At 35.1% G+C, this 24879-nt stretch overlaps 1 protein-coding gene across 15 annotated transcripts in view; it reads right to left on the bottom strand.

Annotated features, from left to right (window-relative positions):
• Window positions 1–24879, bottom strand: part of HMBOX1 (homeobox containing 1) — a 189035-nt gene that overhangs the window by 59390 nt on the left and 104766 nt on the right. For all 15 annotated transcript variants that reach the window (XR_002123222.1, XM_019636144.1, XM_019636135.1 and 12 more), the window contains one exon: window positions 8201–8311. Coding sequence is in view for 14 of the 15 variants with exons in the window: in XM_019636144.1 (XP_019491689.1) it covers window positions 8201–8311 (111 nt within the window). In the remaining variant the exon portion in view is untranslated. The remainder of the gene's footprint in view (window positions 1–8200; window positions 8312–24879) is intronic.

The following is a 24879-nucleotide window of genomic DNA, read 5'->3' as shown; positions in this document are numbered from 1 at the left end:
ATGAGAACTGAGCGAGAGCCACCTTAGCTAAGCCACTCCTGGATTCCTGACTGACAGAAGCCCTGAGATAGCAAATGCTTGTTTTCAGCTGCTAAGTTATGGGGTAATTTGTTGCACAATAACATAGAACTAATATAAGACATCACAGCCATCTCCAGTTGTTTATTTCCCCATGTTACGCTGAGAATTGTAAGTATGACTGGCTATTCACATTTGTAAATTTAGCAGGCAAAAAATTTCCCTTTAATATAGAGATTTCACTATTAGTAAGAACAAGCATCTTTTCCTGCTTACTGACCATTATATATCTTTTCTTTGAATTTATATCTTTTGTCCTTTTTTTTCTTTTGAGTTATTTGTCTTATTGGTGTATAGAAATCATACCTGAATTGCTAGTCATATACTGGGTTGTCGGAAAAGTCATGACGTATTTTTTTCTATGTTTTTCATTGCAAAAATGCATCATGACTTTTCCAACAACCCAATAGATTGCAACTAGTTTTTTTTCCAGTTTGTCATTTGAATTTTATCTTTATTTATGGCATACTTTGTGATCTCAGTTTTTATGTAGTCAAATCTGTCAATCTGTTCTTTTATGATCAACACATTTTGTATCATTCAGAGTATTTTTAGTTTTCATTTCTGTATAAACCCTTAATAGATACATGATTTCCTGTCATGTATGATGTAAATATTTAACTTCTTCCTCAAAGGAACAAGTATGTCATCAAATAATGCTTTAGAGATTCATGGCTTAAAACGTGTGGCGAATATGGCCTGTTGCCATAGTTTTTAAATAAAGTTTTGTTGGAACAGAGCCACACTCATTCATTTACATAATGTCTCTTTTTCGCACTACAACGGCAGTTAAGTAGCTATGACAGACTACATAGCCTGCTACTATCTGGCCCTTTACAGGAAGAGTTTGCTGCTGAAAATTCCTGGCCTACATGCTATGAAACTCTAAACTGAAACCCTTCTTTAGACAGTTCAAAAAAGAAAGTTCCATTCTGCCAAGATAAATTGGCAATTATATCTGGGCCTAATTCAAGGTCAAGAAATTTTAGGCATAAGAAGAAACTTGGGGGCTGGAGGGTTTCAACGTCTTTGTTTTGGTACTTTTATGAATGCAAGCAGGAATTACAGCATAACAAGGGCTCTGGAATCTATCTAATTGGACTATATAAATTTTGTTCAACAGCCATGATAAAAGGTCCGAAACAGCCAAGCTGCTATCAGCTGATCAGGCACGGTAGAAACAGAATGGATAAGACAGTAAGTAGGTCCTCTATCTAATACCTGCCTCTGAAAAGAATAGAGAGTCTCAGGGCTTCAGGGAGTGGAGGATGGGGAAAGGTGAGTGAATTCCAACTAGCAGGCGACATCTATCCTTATGGCATGCTTTTTCAGTTAAGAAGAGGGATAAACAGATACAAATAAAACAAAGGATACAAAGAATCTTAAATTAATCATGAGGTTGAAGGAAATAAACCAGCTGATAATAATGGTTCTTTTGGTGTCAGATTTATTGGTAAAATAATTGCTTCTTTATAATATTCTGTGTTGTCCAGATTTTCTACAAAAAGAAAATTTAGATGAAATAAAGTTCGTCAGGAAGGAAAGGAAAAAGGGAGAGAGGGAAGGAGGGGAAAAAAGAGAGAAAAATAAGTAGTGGTTTGGTTACGTTAAAAGAAGTAAAGGCAATTTATGCACAGAAGGTGGAAACTGAATAATTTCAAACTTATAAGCATACTTCATTTGAAAAATTATATTATCACATTAATTTTGAGGGTTTTTTTCCTGCTTCCTTTTCTTTTTCAATGTAGCAGTATTTAAAAATAGTACAAGAAGCACTCTGGAAACACCCTGATAATCAGATTTGTTCAAGAAACCTTGGTTCATCTTGCTTTGGTTGAAATGGATAGAGAACAATGAATAACCCAAGAATGGGTTCAAAATTATTGACTTTGAGAGAAAAATATGATACCAGAATGCAGAAACAAAGTACATAAAACTTTAAACCCCTATGAAGTAAAATACTATAGGGGTTCTCAGTTTTCTGTAACCGCCCCCCCCCTTTTTTTTCCTTACAGGAATTGTGTTACCTATTTTCTTTACAGAATTTTTTTCCCACATTACATCTGGGCTCCCATTAAAACAATTTTTTTGTACATTTATATAGCAAATCTAAACCCAAGAGAAGAAAAAAAAAACCTCTCCCTAATTTGCTGATAGTTTAAAATGTTGATAATAAATGTTCTCTTCTTTTATGTGATAATTTTCTTGCTTATCAAGGTTCCTTCTGGGTGAGTCTTTGCCAATCAGCTAATAAAACAATAACTATAAGCATGTCATTACTACTCTGTGCACAGAAACTAGCTTCTCCAAAAGTAATTTTTCATCTTCCCCCATGTCACGCATATGATTTCCCTGAGGGTCTGACAAGGCAACAGCGAAGGATGCAGGAGGCATCACTTCTGTTCTCCAAATTTACTTCATGTGCTTGCTGCATAAGCCTCCTGGCAAACCTTATTTAATTGTTTAGTTTAGATATATGCAGCATCAGTGCCATGAGCCAAGAGGAACTCAGCACACCCTGTCTGTTATAGTAATGTTTAAATTAGACAAGAGAAAAGACTGTTCAACTTAATTTGATTAAATAAAGGGGCTTTTGATGTCAACTATGCTGAATTTAGTGCTGACTTCTTTTTAAAAAATAGGCATTTTCTTGTAAATATTTTCATGTGAAACAAGACAAAATGTATTTGATCAGTTTCCATCAGCCTATTTTATTCATATGCTTTGGCAGGCTTTGGGTTATGCTGGGAAATTCGGATGATGGGTCTGTTTATCAGAGAAATATGCTATATCTATACATATTGGATTAGCAGTAAAAATAACCTAAATATCCACCCATATTTTTCTTGCTGAGTCCACTTAAAGAGAGACAAAAAACAAAAACCAAACAAAACAAAAAAAACAACCCATATCCAAATGGATCCAGAAAAAGATGATGAAAAAGAGAACTTCAATCTAGGTATACAGAGAAATGCTCTGAGCTCAGGAATAGAGAATGTACAAACATTTTTTTGTTTGTTTTCTAAATGCTTACATTTAGATAGAGGAGAAAAAGTACTTTTTCATTCTGTGATTTTCCTTAATTTTGCATTTTTTCTCAGAATATATGCAAAGGGATAGTACCATTTACATTTCTTCTGATGAGCTGTCTATGCTGGACAGAGAACAAAAGAAGTACCTATCAATAAAAACCACTAACGTCTTATTTTCTACCTAATTGCCTCTCAGAAGCAGGTCTGGACTATGTGAACTAGGTTCTTCAGGTTTTTATATCTGTTAAAGGCAGATTAATTTCTTTTTTGCCTCCCTCCCTCCCTCCCTCTCTTCCTTTTTTCCTTTCTTCCTCCCTCCTTTTCATTACACTTTACATGTATTTTTTCAAATATATAGTACAAGTACATGGCACAAAATTTAGAAAGACACAAAAGCTATATAGTTTACAGTGTCTCAGGTTCCCCTTCAGAGAGCCGTTCTTATCAATTCCTAATACGGCCTTCCAGAGATGGTCTGTGTTTATATAAGTATATATACATACATGTATGTATGTAGTCCCTCTGTAGAAATGGCAATATATTATATTCATTGTTTTGTTTCTTACTTTATTCACTTACCAATTTGATATTACCACATATAAAGCCAACTTAAAAAAAAAACACCAAACAGCTGTATAGCCTCCATAGCTTTCCACTATATAGATATACCATTATTTATTTAACCAGTTCTCGACTAGGGACATTTAGGTGGATTACAATCATCTCTGCAATGACCGGCAGAGAAGATTCTGATGTACTGTAAGCAACTATTGACTAGACAGTGGATATGCTATTCTTAGATGTGAACATAATTTTAGTTCATCTTATCCAAACATAATAGTAGTTTCAAACTGTCCATGGAATAAGACGAAACAATACAATTCTTTAGCTAATATCAAAGATTATTTTAAAGTCAACAAAATAAAACTACATTTATCTAGAAAGAATTCTTTATCATATTAGCTCTTATAATGAATGCTAAAGTGCAAAGAAAAACTTCAAAAAATTAGATTTCAATTGCTAACATCCAATTACTGCTGAGGCAATGAAAACAACCGACAATTATGAACTTATCCTCTTCTCTTCAGCTAACTTTAAATTATGTCCTATAGAAAACCTGCCTATAAAGAACTCAGAACCAGTATGGATTTGGTTTTCAAATAAAAAATCGAAAAACTGGCGACAGTTGGTAATGCAACTTCAACGAACAGCAAATGCATATCATTAGGGAAATTTACTCTCTCTCTCCTTAAAGGAAACAGCTCCTAAGGAACAGCTGGATGAATGATGTTGGTCCTTTCCTAGTTTTCCTGTTTCAATGCCTTAGTTCCATGTTCCTCCAATTTCCTGATGATGGGTGAATCTAGCTCCGATTCCAAGATAAATTGAAATAGGAAATAAAGACTAAAAATAAAATAACAAATTCTTTAAAAAACGGCTTCCAAAGAACACAGTATCAACCCAGTGCTAAAAACTGGATTCTGATAGTAGTAGTATTCTGCTAGGCAGATTAGTTGCAAAAAATGCTGCTGTGGGGCTGGCCGAGTGGCACGATGGTTAAGAACTGGCTTGGGACGCCAGAGGGCCCCGGTTCGGATCCCACATATGAGGGCCAATGACACTGCCCTCCACAGCTAAGATGCTGAACAACAGCTCAACCTGGAGCTGGGCTGCCGTGAGTCGCCAGCGACGGCGTAGGCTGCAGCCCCTGTGGCAGTGGGTTGCCATGGGCTACCGTATGTAGCCAGCAGCCGCAGTGAGCGGCCGTCCAGAAGCCGGCGACTGATCTGCCTCGCCCAGGAAGAGCACAATGATGGTGCCAACTTGGGCCAGTGAAGCAACGTCCTCCACAACTAGACTGAAGACCAAAACGACAGCAACTTGTCTGTTCCCCTTCCCCAATTCCCCAGCACTGTTCCCATCCCCCCAATTCCCCAATAAAAATCTTTAAAAAAAAAAATGATGCTGTGGCCTGATTGCTGCCCCTTAGTCCCTGTTCCTGTTTCTAGTGAATTCATTTTCCTGGTATCCTAGTCTCTGCTTGGGACTGGAGCCCAGCCCTGAAATCTCAGTGTGGGAATTTAGCCCCACCAACTGTGATTAGATTGTATATTAGGCACTGTTGTTAAGTGCCAAGTCCAAGAGACAAAAATCCCCTCTCTTAAGGACGCTGACTGCCTGACACAGATGCCTAGTGTTTGCCCTCCAAAGCCTTCACTGCTCTGCAATACACATTTTGGAACATCCTAACAATCCCTCTCATGTTCCCCTGGTTACCAATTGCTGGAATTTGACCAGGCGTATAAAACCCCTAAGCACAGTTCCTTATTTACCTAGCCGAACCCTTGCTATCAACCTAAGCTGCTCTATTAAACAGACCAAGTGCCAGGTTTTTGTCCTCTCCGTGTGATTTGTTCTGCTGTGAATCATGGGACAAGTGAGGTCTTTGGGAATACTGCTTTGAGCCGAGTTTGATGTGTTGCTTCAACTGATAAATCTTAAAACTATGCTGTCCTATATGGTAGCCACTAGCCCCACATGGCTAATGAACATGTGAAATGCGACTCGCTGGAAATGATACATGCTTTAAGTGTAAAATACACATTGTATTCAAAGAATCAGTACAAAGAGAAAGGAAGAAAGGAAGATAAAGGAAGGAAGGAAGGAAACGTCAATAATTTTAAAAGTATTGATTAAATGTTGAAGTAATAATACATATTTGTTGAAAAAAATAATTACTAGGTTTATCTATTTCTTCTCAGCTTTTACTAGATAATTTACAATTGCACATGTCAGTTGCATTATATTTCTACTGAACTGTGCTGCTTTAGAATATTTAACTAATGGCAGCAACAAAGTCATTATTTTGAGAGGTTTGCTTGTATATCTAGAAAAATAACTTAAAATGAAAGTTCTCTACAGAAAAGCAGCCAGCTAATAAATGCTGAAGGAATGTTAGATTAGATTATCACCATTTTGCAATCCCCGATGGAATAACTGGTTCAGATGATGGGCATCATCAATGGATGTTAAGACCATTGGCAAAAGGCTGAAGAGGATATTCATCCAATGGCAAAATGATACCCTGTAGATTATTTATAAACTGCAAAGACAAGACCTGGTGGTCATTACTTTAACGTTATAAATAATGCTACAACTTGACATTCTATGCCTCTTGATATGTGGCAATATGAGGTAAATATTACCTACAAAGCATTTCTCCCCAATGTGTTATTGTGAAAAATTTTAAACACAGCAACAATGAAAGAATTTTATGGTGAAAATTTGTACTCATACTGTCTAATATTTTATTATACAGTACTAACTTTATCACATATCTATCACTCGCCCTATCCATTTTACTTTGATGCAGTTCAAAGTAAATTGCAGCCATTAGTACATGCCCTTCCTAAATAATCTATGAAGTATTCTTGCCAAAAATGTTTAACCAGAATCAAGCCTCTAATCCTAACTTCCAGTTTACAGGAAATGCAGGGCTATATAGGAATAAGTTAAATGACACTAAGAGAAAATTTTAAAATCTAGAATATGGGGCATTCTGTAATGTTAAATGGTTTTAAAAGCTTATGTCATGAAAAAAAAGTATGAGTGATTAAAAATTAAGAGTCTAAAAAGACATAACAACAAATTCCAACTTGTCAACCTAAATCAGATACTATTCAATTTAAAAAAGCTACAAAAGACATTCTTACAGCAACTAGAGAAACATGAATATGGAATGGCTATTAGATGATATTAAGGAATTATTATTAATTTTCTTAGATGTGATAATAGGGACTGTGGTTATGTAGGTGTTTATGCTTTTTTTCTCAGGAGATGAGTGTTAGAGAGAGCGAGTGTGTGTGTAACACTCATACATACACATATATGTAAATTTTTAAATTTATCCATTTATTTATTTTATAGGACTAAAGCAAATATAGCAAAATGTTAACAATTACTGTAATTACTAAGAAGAGGGTGAACAGATGTTCACTGTGCTGCTAGTTCAACTTTTCTGTACTTCTGAAACATTTCAAAATAGAAATTAGGGGGGCGCGTAGATAAAAAAAAGTTCATTGCAGAGAGGCTGATATGGTCTCTTCTATTTTGGCAAGCCTGGCCCTTTCAGATTGAGAATGTGTCTTTAGGGGAAAAAAATCTTACCATAGATCCATGTAAAAATATGTCTCTATAGCATTGTTTATTTCCACCTCAGAGCCAGGGCTATTATTAGCGAAGAGTCTCCCATATGCAACATTCCAGCTGGTGGTTTAGTCTGTAAGAAAGGCTTTCATGCTGTGGTGTTACAGAGACAGCTCAGTCACAAGGGTAGGCTCGTGGCTCGTGACCAGGCGCACTGCCACCATCTGGATTACGTGGAGATTAAGGCAGTCCGCTTCACAACTTCAGGTTTTACAGTATACATCGCTTGTTAAAAGTCCCCTGTGATGGAACTCGCCTATTCCTGGCAACTTCAGAAACAAAGGTTTCTGTGATTTTTCCCTTAAGATTCACTCTGCTTTCCCAACTTCGGCTGTTCCGGAAGTCCTCAGGACCGCGTGCCCCTTACGTCCAAAGACACACTTATCACCCAGGGAATTAGAGTTAGAAACACACAATCATTAGCAGAGATCATTGGATATGGTATAGCATGAACTAAATAAAAGTATAAATTTATATTAGTAACTAAAACAAAATTTACAACTCTTCCCCCCGCTTCCCCCCCCCCCCCCCCGCCCAGATATGGAATCTTATGTGAACAACAGTTGAGGAAAAGAAAACTGGCCACTGACAACCATGACCCACCTTTCAAACTTTCGTTAGAAATACCATATAGCCTGGAAACAAAGAGGCACCTTAGAGGAAGGAGTGAAAAAGACTAGATAATATTAGACACTAAACAAAAACTGGTATAATTATGGCTTAGGTTTTACAGTTATGAATGTTCTTCGGCATAAAGAAACAACAGTAAACTATGAAACAACCTTAGTGAGGACAAGGCAGCACACAGATTCAATAAAGTACTGTAATTATAATGACATATGTCTCGTTTTACACGCAATGAAAAAAAGTTAAGTGGTATTTACCAGGGTTTGTCTTCTCAAGTTGATACCATCGGTAAAATGCTCTTTTCTTCTGTTCACTCAGGTCTGATCCCTGTTGTAACAGCCAGTGAGAGATCCGGCTCTGACTGATACCTACGCAGAAAGAGAAATAGCTGTTGCAGGTGCTGAAATCACATGGAAGTTAAGGGAATTTCTGTTGGTTCTAGGTTATTGGGTTCTTTGTTCTCTTCTTTATAAGACAGCTGCAACTTGAGCAAAGTATTTAACATTAGGCTTCTTTGTAAAGGCTGACACTGGCTAGGCTAGTACTCAGAAATGATCTATTTAGAGGTCAAAGCATTTCATTAACCAAGATTTTAAAGCGGTCTCTAAAATTGATCTCTAAACCAGGTCCATGAACATATGAGCTAAGTGAAGAGATTCCTAAGTAATGGTTATTTATCAGATGTTGATTCGATTTATGCTGCTTCAACCACCATCACCTGTACCTCAATCTTGGTTTGGAATATTAGAAATTTTACTAGATATTGAGAAGAAGGAAAAAATCAAGCCAGCGAGTTTTGCTACTCATTATTGATATGGATAAAAAAGAAAGGAGAGTGGGGCAGCCGGTTAGCTCAGTTGGTTAGAGAGTGGTGTTCATAACACCAAGGTTGCTGGTTCGATCCCCACATGGGCCACTGAGATCCACCCTCCACAACTAGATTAAAACAACTACCTGACTTGGAGCTGATGGGTCTTAGAAAAATACTCTGTTCCCCGATAAAAAAAATTTTTAAAAAAGGAGAGGTCATTGAAAATGCTCTTGTCAATAAGATTTCTGGCTTATTTGTGAATTCATTTAGGCATTTCAGACTTACTACATATCATCAGTACAGATAACTAAGAACTGGAAGACCTTTACAGTTATGCTACAATATGATCTCTTAAGAAACTTAAGAGGTAAAGATGTTCTTCTAACACATAGACTTACAGAATCATAGGCTCCTGGTCATTATAGCTATCCCAAAATGAATAATTCAACACATAACTGGCAAAGCAAAGAATAACAGGAAAGATGAAACTGTCTTATATACCCATAAGCCACTTTCCAAAGGACCAGTCAGCTATCACAGTGGGTTAACAGAATCTAAACTCTCCCAAGGAATTACTTATGGTAACTGGATAGTACTGAATACCACCTGTGCCAACACCTGTTTAAAGCTATAACGCACAACAGGAAGAGTGGTTATCATGAAGTATTCAAATCCCCTAATGTGGGAAGAAGCAGGAGGTCTGCTGATCACATTTAACTCATTCATTAAAAGCAAATCCCTAGCGTTTCATACTTTTAAAAACCTACGTCAGAAGAAAATTTGAGGAAATGCAGAAGGTAAACTTTGCTGAAAAAAAGGTTGGGCTGCAAAGCAACATATTCTGATTGAAAACCCCACTTTCAAAGGGTGAAATTCAAATCGTTTTTAAAAACCTAAGTAATAACATTCTCAAGTAATTCACACAGCAGTTTTCCAATGGATTGAAGATCTATGATGCAGGTGCTGGCAGCTAGCACTGTATACTTGTTCTAAGAGAATGCAAATTATTCTAGATAATTAAACTGGCTGTGTTTAGCAATGCTTTCACCAAAAGTCTAGATTCAGGCATTAAACTATTTTTTTACACTACTTTTAAACAAGAGTGAAAATAACCACTTATCACCATGAAATCAAAATTGATTTTCATGTCAACAAAATAAAACAATTTTAAATGGATTCTTCATATTGGTACCATACTACTCAAAAACAATGGGAATTTGAGGGAAATCTTTTAAGAAAAAAAAAAAGACTGTGTCAGTTCTTTTACTTTCAGCATTAAATCTCCCTCACACAGTTAGATCACATACAGAACAAACCAGAGCCCACTAGGGAATCAGAGATGCGCAGGCTCTGGCTGGGCTGCAGTGGGGGAAGAGGGCAAAGCCCATCAAAAGATTAAATTATGGTACATTTGCATAATAAAAACTGGGCAGACTTTTTAAAAATTAATGTTCTAAAATAGCCATCAAAAACAAACAAGAACAGGGCCGGCCGAGTGGCGCGTTGGTGAAGAGTTGACTTGGGATGCCAGCTCTGAGCAGCAGAGCCCCGGTTTGGATCCCCCATTTGGGCCAGTGATGCTGCGCCCTCCACAGCTAAGATGGTGAACAACAGCTCGACCTGGAGCTGGGCTGCTGTGAGTCACCGGTGATGGCGAAGGCTGCAGTGGGGCTGCAGTAAGCCACCGTGAGAGGCCGGCAGCCGCCATGGGTGGCCGTCCAGTGGCCACTGACCAATCTGCCTCACCCGGGAGGAGTGCAATGATCACAATACCAACATGGGCCAGTGAAGCGACGTCCTCCACAACTAGACTGAAGAACAAAAGGACAGCAACGTGTCTGTTCTCCTCCCCCAATTCCGCAACAAAATCTTTAAAAAAAAAAAAACAAGAACAGAAAACAAAATCCAACCAAACAAAAAGCCATGGCAAGGGCACGGAGTATATAGAACTCTCATACTGCTGACGGAAGGGTAAAATGTCATAGCCATTTGGGGAAACTGGGCGGTCTCTATTAAAGCTGAACATATGCATACTATATGGTCTAGCAGTTTCTTTCTTCAGTATATAGCACAGAACTGTGCATGTTCAATAAACATGTGTTCAAAAGACATGTACAAGAAGTCTTATAGGAGCACTATCCATAATAGTACCCAAGTTGAAACAACTCAAATACCCATCAACAGAATATATAAATTGTGATATTTATGTATTCTGCTATAGACTACTATACCAAATAGAAAAAAAATAAATGACTGCTATATGCAACCACAGGGATAAATCTCACAAAAATAAGGTGGGCCAAAAAAAGTCAGAAACACACATAAAAAAGCCACACACAGCTGTATGATTTAATTTATATAAAGTTATAAAACAGACAAATTAACTGTATGGATGGCAATCAGAAAAGTGGTTACTCGTGGCTGTGGGGGAGGAGGTTCTATCCTGGGAGGCAGCTTCTGTAAGGACCAGCAGTGTTCAAGATCTGGATGGTGGTTATAAGTGTGTCTTCACTTTTTAAAAGCCTTTAAGTTGGAAAATTTTCCCTGTATTTCAATTAAAGTTTCCCCAAAAAAGTTTTTAAAATTCTATATAGTGTTGAAAAAATAAATGGATATGTATCAATGTGGAAAGATACCAATGACATAAATGAAAAAATATATAGTTTTATAAACATATAATTTACTTTTTTGTTTTGTAGAGTAATTAAAGCTTATATATAGCCAAAGAGGGTAGAGTGTAGACTTCCTATACCTCTATATTGTCTTCTTAATTGTTATACAAATATGTATTAATGTATTTTATTTTTAACCTATACTATATAGTTTATTGGTTGTTTTATAAACAATGCCATTAAGTTAAACAACAAAGAAGTGCAAAAAGAAGTTAATTTCGGCATTCCCCTGGCAACTCCACTCTGAGGTAAACCATGTTAACTATTAATATATGTTTCTCCACCATTTTCTCTATGTATAATTATTAACTTAATAAAAAAGGTAGGGAAGGTAATAAAGAATATCCTCCCGTCTAGTCTCTTGTACGAGCAAGAAATAAACAAAGAACTTCTTTCCTGTAAATTCAATCTGTTTTCATATAACAAATATAGAAAACGAAGTAATAAAGCAGGTTTTTCCTGAAAAAGCACTATAGAAATTAAACATGTACAATAACACGTTTTCCTGTGATTTTTCTCAGCTCGCAGCTTGCTGACTGGTGAGGCTCTTCCGCCCATCCTTCTGTGGCTGCTCCATGCCTTTGGAACCTCAGTAGAGCTTGGTGTCAGAAGGCCCCACAGCCTGGCTTTACTGTCAGTCTGGGTGCTTCTCCTTGGGAGAAAATTTCCCTAACTCCCCTCTTACTTCCCACTGCTGGTAAAAATGTCATTCGCTACAAGTTTTAGCTTCTCAAAACTTTTTCTTTACCTTTCACAGGGCATAAGAAAAAAAAATTTTACATATAACCTTTAATACAGAAAAGACTAAAAACTAACCCCTGATTACTTTCTTGCCAATAAGAAAGTGATCACACTGTATTCAAAGGGCAAAAAAAAAGCCTTTTTAAAAAATTAATTGTTATTATTTATTGGGGTGACACCAGTTAGTAAAATTACATAGGTTTCAGGTGTACAATTCTGTTGTACATCATCTATATATCACTATGTGTTCACCATCCAGAGTCAGTTCTCCTTCCATCATCATATATTTGACCCCCTTTACCCTCTTCTACCACCCCACCCCCCTCACCCTCTGGTAACCACTAAACTGTTGTCTGTGTCTATGAGTTTTTGTTTGTCTTGTGTCTTTTATTACTTTCAGTTTTATAGCCCACATATGAGTGGAATCATGTGGTTCTCGACTTTTTCTGTCTGACTTATTGCCAGCCTCATCCATATTCTTTTCTGAGCTTCGGCCCCATCAGGCTTCTTCCAGTTCCTCAAATGTTGTGCTCCCTTCCACTAGAGGGCTCTCCACCACAACCCATTCTTGTCCACATTTCTAATAGTACAAATTTAAATGCTTCCCCTTTCTTCCACTTCCTGTGGAGTGTCACACTACTGACCACTGTCATCATCTTCATCCTTAGAGTGCTGGATTACAACTCTCCAACGCAACTTTGAGTCAGCTTCAGAGACTGCTTTGCTAGCTCCTTACGTGTCAGTGACCCCAAGGGTCCATCTTTAAGCATCTTCTCTCACTCTTATACACTCTTCCTCTGGTTATCCCAGCTATCCACAATCATGATTTAACATCATCTAAATGCCAGAGAGCCAGCCTGTTCTTTCAAACCATCTGCTAGATAGCTTCATGAGAATTTCCCATGCGTCTTTAATATAGTAAATACAATTCATTCTCCTCTTCCTTTTAATTTTCTCTTCTCCCTGTCCCCCATCTCAAGTTTATCTTCCACTCTACTCTTTCCCCCAAACCTCACATGCTTACTAAATCCAAACTTTCTCTTACTAAATTCTCTTCATGTTCTCTCCAATCCTCATTCCTGCAGTTTGGAATCTCAGCCTCTTTTGCTTGGACAACTGAAATCTGATGAAAAGAAAAAGCCATCTGAGATCCACAGAGTACAAAATTCTCATGATCAGATCCTCTTTAACTGGAAGATCATTTCACAGTTGAAAAAGTGAAACGTACTTCTTCAAGCCGTTTTCTACTTGAGAACTGCAGTCATCTCTACAATTCACCTTTCACAGTGCAACCAGCGTTACATCTCAAAAATTTTGAGTTAAAGTACATGCATGCTATCTCCATAAAAATAATTCACAAACATGCACAGAAAAAAAAAGTCCTTCTCCAACCCTTTTCTTATTCCTAATCTTAGAGGTAATCTTGTTTATTTGGTGTGAATCCTTCCAGACTCTTTCCTATGGATTTAATACATAAACATGTGTATGTATGTGTACACACACACACACACACACACACACACCTGCATCTAGTTGTTTTTTTATTTTTTTTAAACACAATTTGGAGTTATTCTAAATATAATAAGTAACATACATTTCTCTTATAATGTCTTGGAATTTTCTCATGTAGTATATTATGAATCTTCATCATTCTAATGGCTACATGGTATTCTAGACAACAAATGTATCATAATCCATTAAATATTTACTTATTATTAGACATTTCAGTTGTTGCTAATGTTTTACTATTATAAATAATGATGCACTGAGCACTCTATGCATATCTCTGTGCATATGAATAAATATTTTAGGGTCGATTCACAGGAATGGAATTTTTAATTCATACTGTATGAGCAGCATTAAAGTTTGTGATAGGCACTACCAGACTGTTCTCCAAAGGTTGAACCCAATTTTATACTCTATGAAAAGAATGTTCCCTACATTATCACATAACTGAATATTATATAACTTATTTAGAAAGTCTGACTTTCTCTTTTTAAACATAATACATGCTCATTACAAATAAAATTCTAAGCAATTCAGAGAAAAGTAGAAAAATTCAGAGGGAAGCTAATGAAAAAACCTATCCAAATTTTTACCACTTAGAAATAACTACACTCATTATAAGATCGCTTCAAGCACATGAAGACATAGAATAGGCAGAAATAATTACTAAGATGAGATCATAATATAGACAGAACTCTAAAATGTAAAAATATTAAATTTAGTTTGATCTGATTTTTAACTCAAAAAAATTTAAAATAAACAAGAGTTAAAAATGAAAGATCTACTCAAGTTTAGTAAATGCTTCCATAGGGGAAATGAAGTTATTAAAAGAGTATACTACAGCAAGGAAAAAGAATTATACAAAAACATTAGGAAGTTGAAAGTATTATTTTCTAACTTAGGGGCAGTATTTAATGGCTCCTGGCTAAAAAAAAACTGAAGAAATTAGCAGACTGTGGTAGCCAGCCTCCAAGATGACCCCTAATAATCCTCTTGATCTTCCTACCTTTGTGTATCCCCTTCCAACACTGCTTCAGGGTTGGTCTGTGCAACCAAGAGAATATGGCAGAAATGACAGTCTGTGACTTCTGAGGCTAGGTCATGAAAAGCATTACAACTTCTGTCTTGCTATCTCTCTGAGATAGTTGGGTCTGAGGGAAGCTAGCTGCCATGTTGTGAGACAACTCAACCAGACCTATGGAAAAATCCATGTGGCAAAGAACTGAGGCATCCTAACAGCTATGCAAGTCAGCCATCTTGGAAGAGAATTCTCTAGCCTTAGTTAAGGCTCCCAATGACTGCAACCATCTGAGACACCCTGAATCACAATGACTTGGCCCTGCCTAAGCTCCTCCTGGATTCCTGACCCATAGAAACTGAGTGAGATAATAAAGATTTAGGTTTCAAGTTGCTAAGGTCTGATGTAAATTTTTATGTAGCAATAGACAACTAATACATATACACAGACTATCCTTTCCCCATCTCCCTTCCCAGCCTTCACACCCAAATCTTAATTATTTGCAAGATATTTTTGCATGGTCAACATTTACATTCTGTTCTGAATTCGTAATTCCCATAGTTGTTTACTCACAGTTCTAAATTTAAATGAATTCAAGATTTATCATAGTTTCCCAGTTTTCTCATTCCTAAGCTCAGTATTTTTGTTTTCAATGGAGGCATATTTTAACATATAGTGAAGTGTACTACTCTTTAAGTGTAGAGTTTAATGGGCTTTGGCATATGTATACACACATGTGACTACTACTCAAATAAAGATATACATTATTTTCATGCTCCCTAAAAGGTCCCTCTTGTCCCCTTCCTAGTTAATGCCTAGATTCTATATTTTAAATTTAATTTTGGATAGGTAAGATTTCTTCACCAAGCAGTTTTGATCAGTATAGTTATGTGCCACATCATGACATTTCAGCCAATGACAGACTGCCTGTTATGACTGTGGTATACCATATAGCATAGGTGTGTAGAAGGCTATACCACCTAGATTTGTGTAAGTACATTCTATGATGTTCACACAATGACAAAAATCACCTAATGATGCATTTCTCAGAACGTATCCCTGTTGTTAAGTAGCACATGACTGTACAGGTTTATTGGTTCTATATTCCTCAGTCCTTGTATGCTTCTATTTATTTTCCATGTTTATACTTGGAGGATGATGCTAGAGGGGAATTTTTCTGCGGGTTAGACATACCTTCAAAATCTATTAAATTTAAGTCAGTGAGGAAATTTAATGTCAGCGTGAATAGATTATGGACTTCTGAAAACCCATTCCTCCATAAAAGCATTGAGGGCAATAGCTGCTCTACCATAAAAGCACTGGCAAACATGGTCAGAATCAATTTTTTCGGCACTCTGGAAATTAACCAAAGGCCTGCAACAGTCTAAAGAGTGCTAATTTCTTTTAAAAATGCTGAATTTTAGTAAGAATAGCTTTATGACATTTTGAACTTGACCCACATCCACTCCCATCATCCCAGCATCATAGTAGACTTGAACAAGATTATTTCTGCAATCACAGTGAAAACCAGGTGTGGCCTCATAGCCATTGGAAGGGGTATAACAGGTTTGGAGTTCCCAAAACATCATTCTAAGAGAACTGTCATTATTTGACTTGTCTGGGGTTTCCCTGGAAACTCTCATTTGCAAGGCCTGTCCTCATTTGACCTGACTCAGACCTCATTCAGTGTGAACAGTCTTTTCCCTGGGAGGAGAAAAGGAAGGGAGGTGGTTTATTGAAAAACAATCAGTGGCAATCATTTAATATTGCAGGTGCCTGAGGTGATGATAATAGTTAGGGCAAACAAGGAACAGACCAAAATGTTTTAAAAGCTGAGAAATGAGATTAATCTATGAAGGTCTTTGAAAAGCTTTGACATATTTCTGAGAATCTAGAAGGCAAGGCCAATGCGTAGGGTTGTGCACATGCCTACATCTATATGTATGACCAGCACAACGTACATGCACAATAAAGAACTGTGAAGCCTGAAGCTCTCACCTCTGGCAGACCTTGAGACATGGTGCAAAGAGAAAGTGAAGGCTAAGGCACAATTATAAACTGCCTGTCTAGGCATTAAAGACATGCCCCAATACACATATGGAGCCTCCCAGCAAAGCTGGGAAATTTATTGGTTCCAGATATTTAAGGAATTCACTAATAATTGGCTGACCACTAAGCTAACAAGGAAGAGAATTCAGTAGCCACACACCACAAAGAATACTGACTTTACAGAATTAGTTCAGGAAAGTCACTAAACAAACAAAAAGTAACAACAATAAACAGCAACAACAACAAAGTCAACGGTAGGGAGGAATCTGATTTCCAGTTTCCACATTATACTATTAAAATTGTCCAGTTTAAAAAAACAAAACAAAACTTATGAACTATGCAAAGAAATAAGAAAGTATGATACGTACATAGTAAGAGAAGCAATCAGTAAGAAGTGTCATTGAAGAAACCCGGATGTTGGACTTACTAGACAAAGATTTAAATCAGCTATTTTAAATTATTCAAAGAACTAAAGAAAACATGTCTAAAAAACTAAAGAAAAGTATGAGAAAAGTGCCTCACCAAACAGAATACAAAAAAGGACAGGAATTATTAAAAGAATCAAATTCTGCAGTTGAAAAGTACAAGTTGAAATAAAAAATTCACTAAAAAGGCTCAACATCAGATGTAAATTGGCAGAAGAAATAATCAGTAAACTTGAAGACAGGTCAATCAAAAGATTTATTACGAGAAACAGAAAGAAAAGAGAATGAAGAAAATAGAGTAAAGCCTCAAAACCCTGTGGGACACCATGATGTATACTAATATACATACAATATACATCCACGAGGAAAAGAAAAAAGTGAAGAAAACATATTTGAAAAATAATGGCCAATTTCCTAATTTATTGAAAAATATTAATCTATGCACCCAAGAAGCTCCATAATCTTCAATTAGGGTAAACTGAGAGAGATCCACACCTAGAAACATTATAATGGTTGAAAACTAAAGACAAAGAGAAAATCTGAAAGTAGCAAGAGACAAGTATTCATTATGTACAAGGAATGCTTATAAGATTAACAGCTGATTTTCTCATCAGAAACCATTAAGTCAGAAGGCAGTAGGATGATATATTCAAAGTGCTGGAGGTGGGGAGAGTGTCAAAGAACTCTATATCCAACAAAACTATCCTTCCAAAATGGAGACATTAAGACACTGCAAGATGCACAAAACCAAGGAGCATCTGCTACCAGCAGACCTGCCCTACAAGAAAAAGAGTTCTTTTGGCTGAAATGAAAGGACACTAAATAGTAATTTAAATACACATGAAGAAATAAACAGTGCCAGTAAAAGTAACTACATAGGTAAATATAAAAGATAGTATAAATGTATTTTTTCTTATAATTCCTTTTATTTCCCTATTTGATTTAAAAGAAAACTAGATAATGCAATAATTATAAATCTAAGTTGATGGACACACAATGTGTAAGCACATAATTTATATAACAATAATGGCACAAAAAGGGGGGAAGGGACTAAGCTATGAAGGAGCAAAGTTTTTCTATGCTATTGAAGTTATGTTTGTGTTAATCCAAAGGAAGACTGTTAAAATGAAGATGTTAATGGTAATCCCATGGGTGAACACTAAGACAATAACTAAAAAAATACAGCAAAAGAAATGACAAGGATTTATCTGGTATGCTAGAACTATCTATTAAACACAAAAGGACGTAATCAAATAATAGGGGAACAAAACAGACAAAAGACAGAAAACAAATCACAAAATGGCAGATGTAAACCCTATCTCATCATAATTACATTAAATTTAAACAGATTAAGCACTCCAATAAGAATGGTAGGCAGAATGGATAAAAAAGCTCAATTCAAATGTAAGCTGTTTACAAGAGATATATTTTAGATTCAAAGACACAAATTGGTTGAAAGTAAAAGATTGGAAAAAAATTTACCATGTGTATGGTAGCCCAATAAAAATACAAGTGACTTTACTACACAAAACAGATTTAAAGAAAAACTTTGTTATGAGACAAAAGGACATTTTATAATGATAAAATGATTAATTCATGAGGAAGACATAATTAAAAATATATATGCACCAAAAAACAAAGCCCACAAAAACATGAGGCAAAAACTGTCAGAAGTGAAGGGAAGAAGACAATTCAACAGTAATCGTTGGAGACTTCAATACTCCACTTTCAATAATAGATACAAGACACAGACGATCAACAACAAAACAGAAGGCTTGAACAGCAATATAAACCATGTAGAATAACAAACATCTGTAGAACATTCTACTCAACAATAGCAGAACACATATTCTCCTCAAGTGTATGTGGAAATTTCTCCAAGGAAGAACAAAAGTTAGGCCATAAAACAAGTCTCAATAATTTTTAAATCATATAAAGTATGTTCTCCAAACTCAGTGAAATAAAATTAGAAATCAATAACAGAAAAAAATTGAGAAATTCACAAATATGTGGAAATTAAACAATGTAGCTCTAACCAATGTATCAGAAAAGAAATCATGAGGGAAACAGAAAACACTTCAAGATCATTAAAAAACACACACATACAACAGACAAAAATGTATGAAATGAAGCTAAGGAAGTGCTTAGAGGGAAATTTATTGTTGTAAATGCCTGTATTAAAAAAAAGAAAAATGACCTCAAATCAATAATCTAGACTTCCACCTTAAAAATTAGAAAAAGAAAGAGAAAACTAAATCTAAGTTAAGTAGAAGTAAGGACATAATATAGAGGAGAAATAAATGAAACAGAAAATAGGAACATAACAGAGGAAAAAAAATCAATGAAATAAATTGGTTCTACAAATCAATCAATAAAATTGAGAAACTTTTACATACTTTGACAAAGCAAAATGAGAGATGACTCAAATTACTAAAATCAGGAATGAGAAGACATTACTACTAACCTTACAGAAATAAAAAATATTATAAGGGAATTCTATGAACAATTGTATGCCAACAAATTATATAACCAAGATGAAATGGACAGATTCTTAGAAAAACCTACTGAACCTAATTCAAGATGAAACAGAAAATCTGAATAGATCTATAGCAAGTAATGATACTGAATTAATCAAAAATCTTTCCACAAAGAAAAGTCAGACAACTTCACTGGTAAATTCTACCAAGTGTTTCAAAAATAATTCACACACACACACACACACACACACACACACACACACACACACACCCCGATCCTTCACAAACTCTTTCAGAAAAGAAGGAAATACTTCCCAGCTCACTCTATGAGGCCAGTATTACCATGATACTAAAACCAGACAAAGATATTACAAGAAAAAAAACACTACAGATCAATATTCCTTATGAATATAGATGTAAAAATCCTCAACAAAATACTAGCAAACTGAATCATACACCATGACCAAGTGGAATTTATCTCAAGAAAGCAAGGTTTATTCAACATATGAAAATCAATGTAATATACCATATTAATAAATGACAAAACCTCATGAAATTGTTTTAAGAGACACAGAAAAAACATTTGACAAAATCCAACATCATTTCATGATATATAACACTCAACAAACTAGAAATAGAGGCAAACTTCCTTACCTTGATAGAGGACATCTATGAAAATCCCACAGCTGACATCATACTTAGTGGTTAAACACAGATGGTTTGCCACTAAGATCAGAAAGAACACAAGGATGTTTGCTCTAGCTACTTCTATTCAACACAGTACTGGAGGTTCTAGCCAGGTCAATAAGGCAAGATAAATAAAAAAGGCATCCATATTGGAAAGGAAGAAGTAAAACTACCTCTGTTTGCAGATGGCATGATCTTATATGTAGAAAATCTGAAGAAATCCACATAAGCACGTGCACACAGAAAATGATTAGAACTAATAAATGTGTTCAGCAAGACTGCAGGATACAAGAGCAACAGACATAATCAATAAATTGTATTTCTATCCACTAAGAAGGAACAATCCAAAACTGAAATCCAGAAAGCAACTCCATTTATTACAATAGCATCAAAAAGAACAAAATATCTAAGAATAAATCTAACAAAAGTAGTGTTCTTTTCATTGTACTTTTGTACAATGAAAATTATAAAACATTGTTGAAAGAAATCGAAGAATACCTAAGAAAACAGAAAAAAATCTCATATTCATGGATTGGAAGGTCTAAGATTTAAAATGACAATACTCCCCAAATTGATCTACAGAATCAACGGAGTTCCTATTAAAATTCCGCTGGCTGTTTTGCAGAAATTGATAGTGATCCTAAATCTCTTATGGAAATGTAATGGACCCGGAATAGCCAAAACAATCTTTAAAAAGAAGAACAAAGTTGGAGGATTCACACTTCCTGATTTCAAAACTTACGGTCAAACTACATAATCAAGACTGTATGGTACTGGTATAAGGATAAAATATAGATCAATGGAATTGAATTGAGAGCTAAGAAATAAACCCCAACATTTATGGTCAATTAATTTTTGACAAGAATGACAAAATTCAATAGGGAAAAAACAGTCTATTCAACAAATGGTGCTGAAACCAGATTCCACAGCAAAAAAAAAAAAAAAAATGATACTGGACTCCTACCTCATATCATATACAAAAATTAAATCAAAATGGATCAGAGACCTAAATATGAGAGCTAAAATTATAAAACTCTCAGAACAAAACATAAATGTAAATCTGTGTGACCTTGAATTAGACAATGGATTCTTAGCTACTGACACCAAAAGCAACAACAACAAAAACGAGTTTCATCAAAATTAAAATCTTGGGCTTCAAAGGTCACTAACAAGAATGTAAAAATATCTGCAAATCCTATATCTACAAGGGAACTCTCTAGAATATGTAAAGAACTATTACAATTCAAAATAAAAGACAAAAACAATTTTAAAATGGGCAAAGGATATCACTAGATATTTTTCTGAGTAGATATACAAATGGCCAAAAAGCACATGAAAAGATGCTAAAGACGGTAAGTCATTCAGGAAATACAAACCAAAATTATAAGATACCACTTCACAACCACTAGGATAGCTATGACTTAAAAGATGAATAATAACACATGTTGGTGAAGATGTGAAACAATTGGATCCCTCATGTTATACATTTGTGGGGCATTTGTAAAACAAAAAAGTTTGAAAGTTCCTCAATATGTTAAACATGGAATTATAACATGACCCACAATTCCATTCCTAGGTATATTCCAAGAGAATTTGTCTACACAAAAACTTGAACACCAATGGTCATATCATCATTATGCACAACAGCGAAAAAGTGGAAATAATCCAAATGTCCATCAACTAATGAGTAGATAAAATGTGGTTTGTCCATACAATGGAATACCACTCATACTAAAACGAATGAAGCGGCCATACAGGCTACAATATGGATGAACCTTGAAAACATTAGGTTCATACAACATATGAACTGTCCAGAAACTTGTCTGTAGGTAAATCTATAGAGACAGAAAGTTTAAGATGGTATTTGCCAGGAGATATGGGATTGAAGGACCCCATGCTTTATAGGTATGGGATTTCTACGTTGAACTGTATCTATACAGGAATATTCCCATTATTCTTGTTGCCTCATCCCTCTAGAACTGTTACTCTTAAATCAAAGATCACTGACCAACGATTCGTAACTAAGATACGTTCAGAGAAACTTTCTTTCTCCAGGATGGAGGAGGCATGTGTCAGTGCATTATTTTCTTTTGTTTTGATTCAGATTTTTTATTTGATTTACTTCGTGTTTTAAGGTTCTGGTTACGGCTTCATTAAAGATAGAGGTTTTCTCTTTTATTTTTGGTTATTTTTACTGTCTCTGCTTAGTTATGATGGACAGAAGTGGAACAAATTTTATTCTTATTTTTAACCAGCAGTATGCCTCAATCTTCTCAAGTTTGGTGATCTAATGGGCAAAAACAAACAAACAAATAAAACGTATTAACTTGCAGTTGATTGCTCTTAATTTTCCAAGAGGCGGAAAATCTTTTTGTATGTTTATTGGCAACTTATATTTCATCTTCTGAAAATTACATACTGACAGTCTTTGCAAATTTTTCTATTGGATTATTTGTTTTCATAATAACGTGTAATTGCTCTTTTGATAGATCACAGATACCAATCCTTTGCTTTTTATACTGCAAATACCTTTCAGTGTGAATCTTGTTTACAATGTCTTTTGCTGAATATATGCTTAAAGATTTTATACAGTTAAATCCATCTAACTTTTCCTTTTGGGTTTTATGTGTTACTTAGGAAAAGGTTTCCTACTTCAAAATAATAAAAATACTCAATATGTTCTTCTACAATAGTATAGAACCTTTTATCCAGTTTAAAAAAAATCTATATTTATCTCTTTATTCCATATGGAAACTGATGTTCGTTTCCAGTGTGATGTTGAGATCTGTCTTTTATTTCTTCATTTTCAAATAGAAAACCAATGGAAAAACACCATTTCCTTACAGATTTGAAATACAGACACTGCAGGGTTTTGGGACACCTGTGCAGTCGAAAATCTGCATATAAATTTTGATTCCCCAAAAACTTAACTACTAATAGTCTACTGTTGACTGGAAGACTTACTGTAACATAAACAGTCCATTAATGCACATTTTGTAAGTTATATGTATTATATACTATATTGTTATAATAAAGTAAACTAGAGAAAAGTGTTAAGAAAATCGTAAGAGAAAACACATTTACAGTATTTATTGAAAAATAATCCACGTATAAGTGAACCTGCGCAGTTAACAATGCATGTTGTTCAAGGGTCAACTGTACTTCCTTTATTTAAGCTGAATTTCCCTATATATTCATATAAAGATCTATTAATGAGCTCTGTTCTGTACAAGTGATACATCTATCAATCTGACAATATGATCTTATTTACTTACTCTAACCTTATAGTATACCATATATGTCTAAAGTGGAAGGCCCTATTCCACTTGAGACATACAGAGCTACGTTACTTTTTTATGGACAAACAGTGCTCTGTAATACAGATGTACCATAATTTACCTAAGTACTCCCCTACTGATGGACACTTAGCTTATTTACAGCCTCTTGCTATCACATAATACGCTCTAATAAATATTCCTGTACATTCATCATTCTAGACATAAGCAAGTATTTCTATAGTATAAGTTCCTAGAAGATAAATTACATGGTCAAAGGGGGTGTACATAAACATTAAAAAAGAAAACTAAGTTACACATACAAAAGAGCATGCACATTTAAAAGAATAATATATTATCGTCAAGCTATAATCTTACCTAAATTTCTATCTAAATAAATTTTATTTGTCTAATTTATTAAACAAGTATTTAGTTAGTGTCTGTGCATGAGATAAAGGCAAAAGGCAGTTTAAAGTAGTTACTGAATTGCTCAATGTTAATAGTTGGTTATAGTATTTAGTATTATAGTATTTAGAAGGTGGGATATTGTGCACTTTTTGAAAATAGTGATAACAATGTAGAAATATATCAAAATATTACATTGTACACCTTAAATATACACAATTTTTATTTGTCAAAAGTTTTTACAAATAAAAATAGAAAAAGAAACACAAAGACAATCCTATAAAAAATGGGCAACAGACCTTAAACAGGCAATTCATAGAAAGAAAACATAAATGGCCAATAAATATGAACTCATGTTTAACCCAAACAGTAATCAGGGAAATTCATTTAAAACTACAGTGATGGGAGTTGCTAAGACAATAGATCTTAAAAGTCCTCATCACAAGAAAAAATAATTTTTTATATCTATTTATGGTGAAGAATGTCACTATATATGGTGACTTACTGTGGTGATCATTTTGCAATACATATATATTTTTTGAATCATCATGTTGTACACCTGAAACTAATGATGTTATATATCAATTATACCTCAATAAAAAATAAAAAATAAAAATAAAATTAAAAACTGCACTTAAATACCATGCCATTTCTTTCAGGCTGGTAAAACTTGAAGAAGTCTAACAATGTACCAATTGTTGGCAAAGATGGAGAACGATGGTTAGAGGACAGATGGTTACAACTGATTTTGAGATCAATCCAAGCAGCATGTTCTTCAGTGTTTATACCACGTTTCATTAAATCTACAACAACACTGATTATAAGATGCCTCATTATGTTATGTACCAATGAAAGAATAAAACTGCCACA

The sequence above is a fragment of the Hipposideros armiger genome, unplaced genomic scaffold (genome assembly GCF_001890085.2).
Source record: "Hipposideros armiger isolate ML-2016 unplaced genomic scaffold, ASM189008v1 scaffold_27, whole genome shotgun sequence".
In the NCBI taxonomy this organism is placed as follows: Eukaryota; Metazoa; Chordata; class Mammalia; order Chiroptera; family Hipposideridae; genus Hipposideros; species Hipposideros armiger.
The sequence above is the reverse complement of the archived record's forward strand: the minus strand, read 5'-3'. Positions and strand labels throughout refer to the sequence as shown.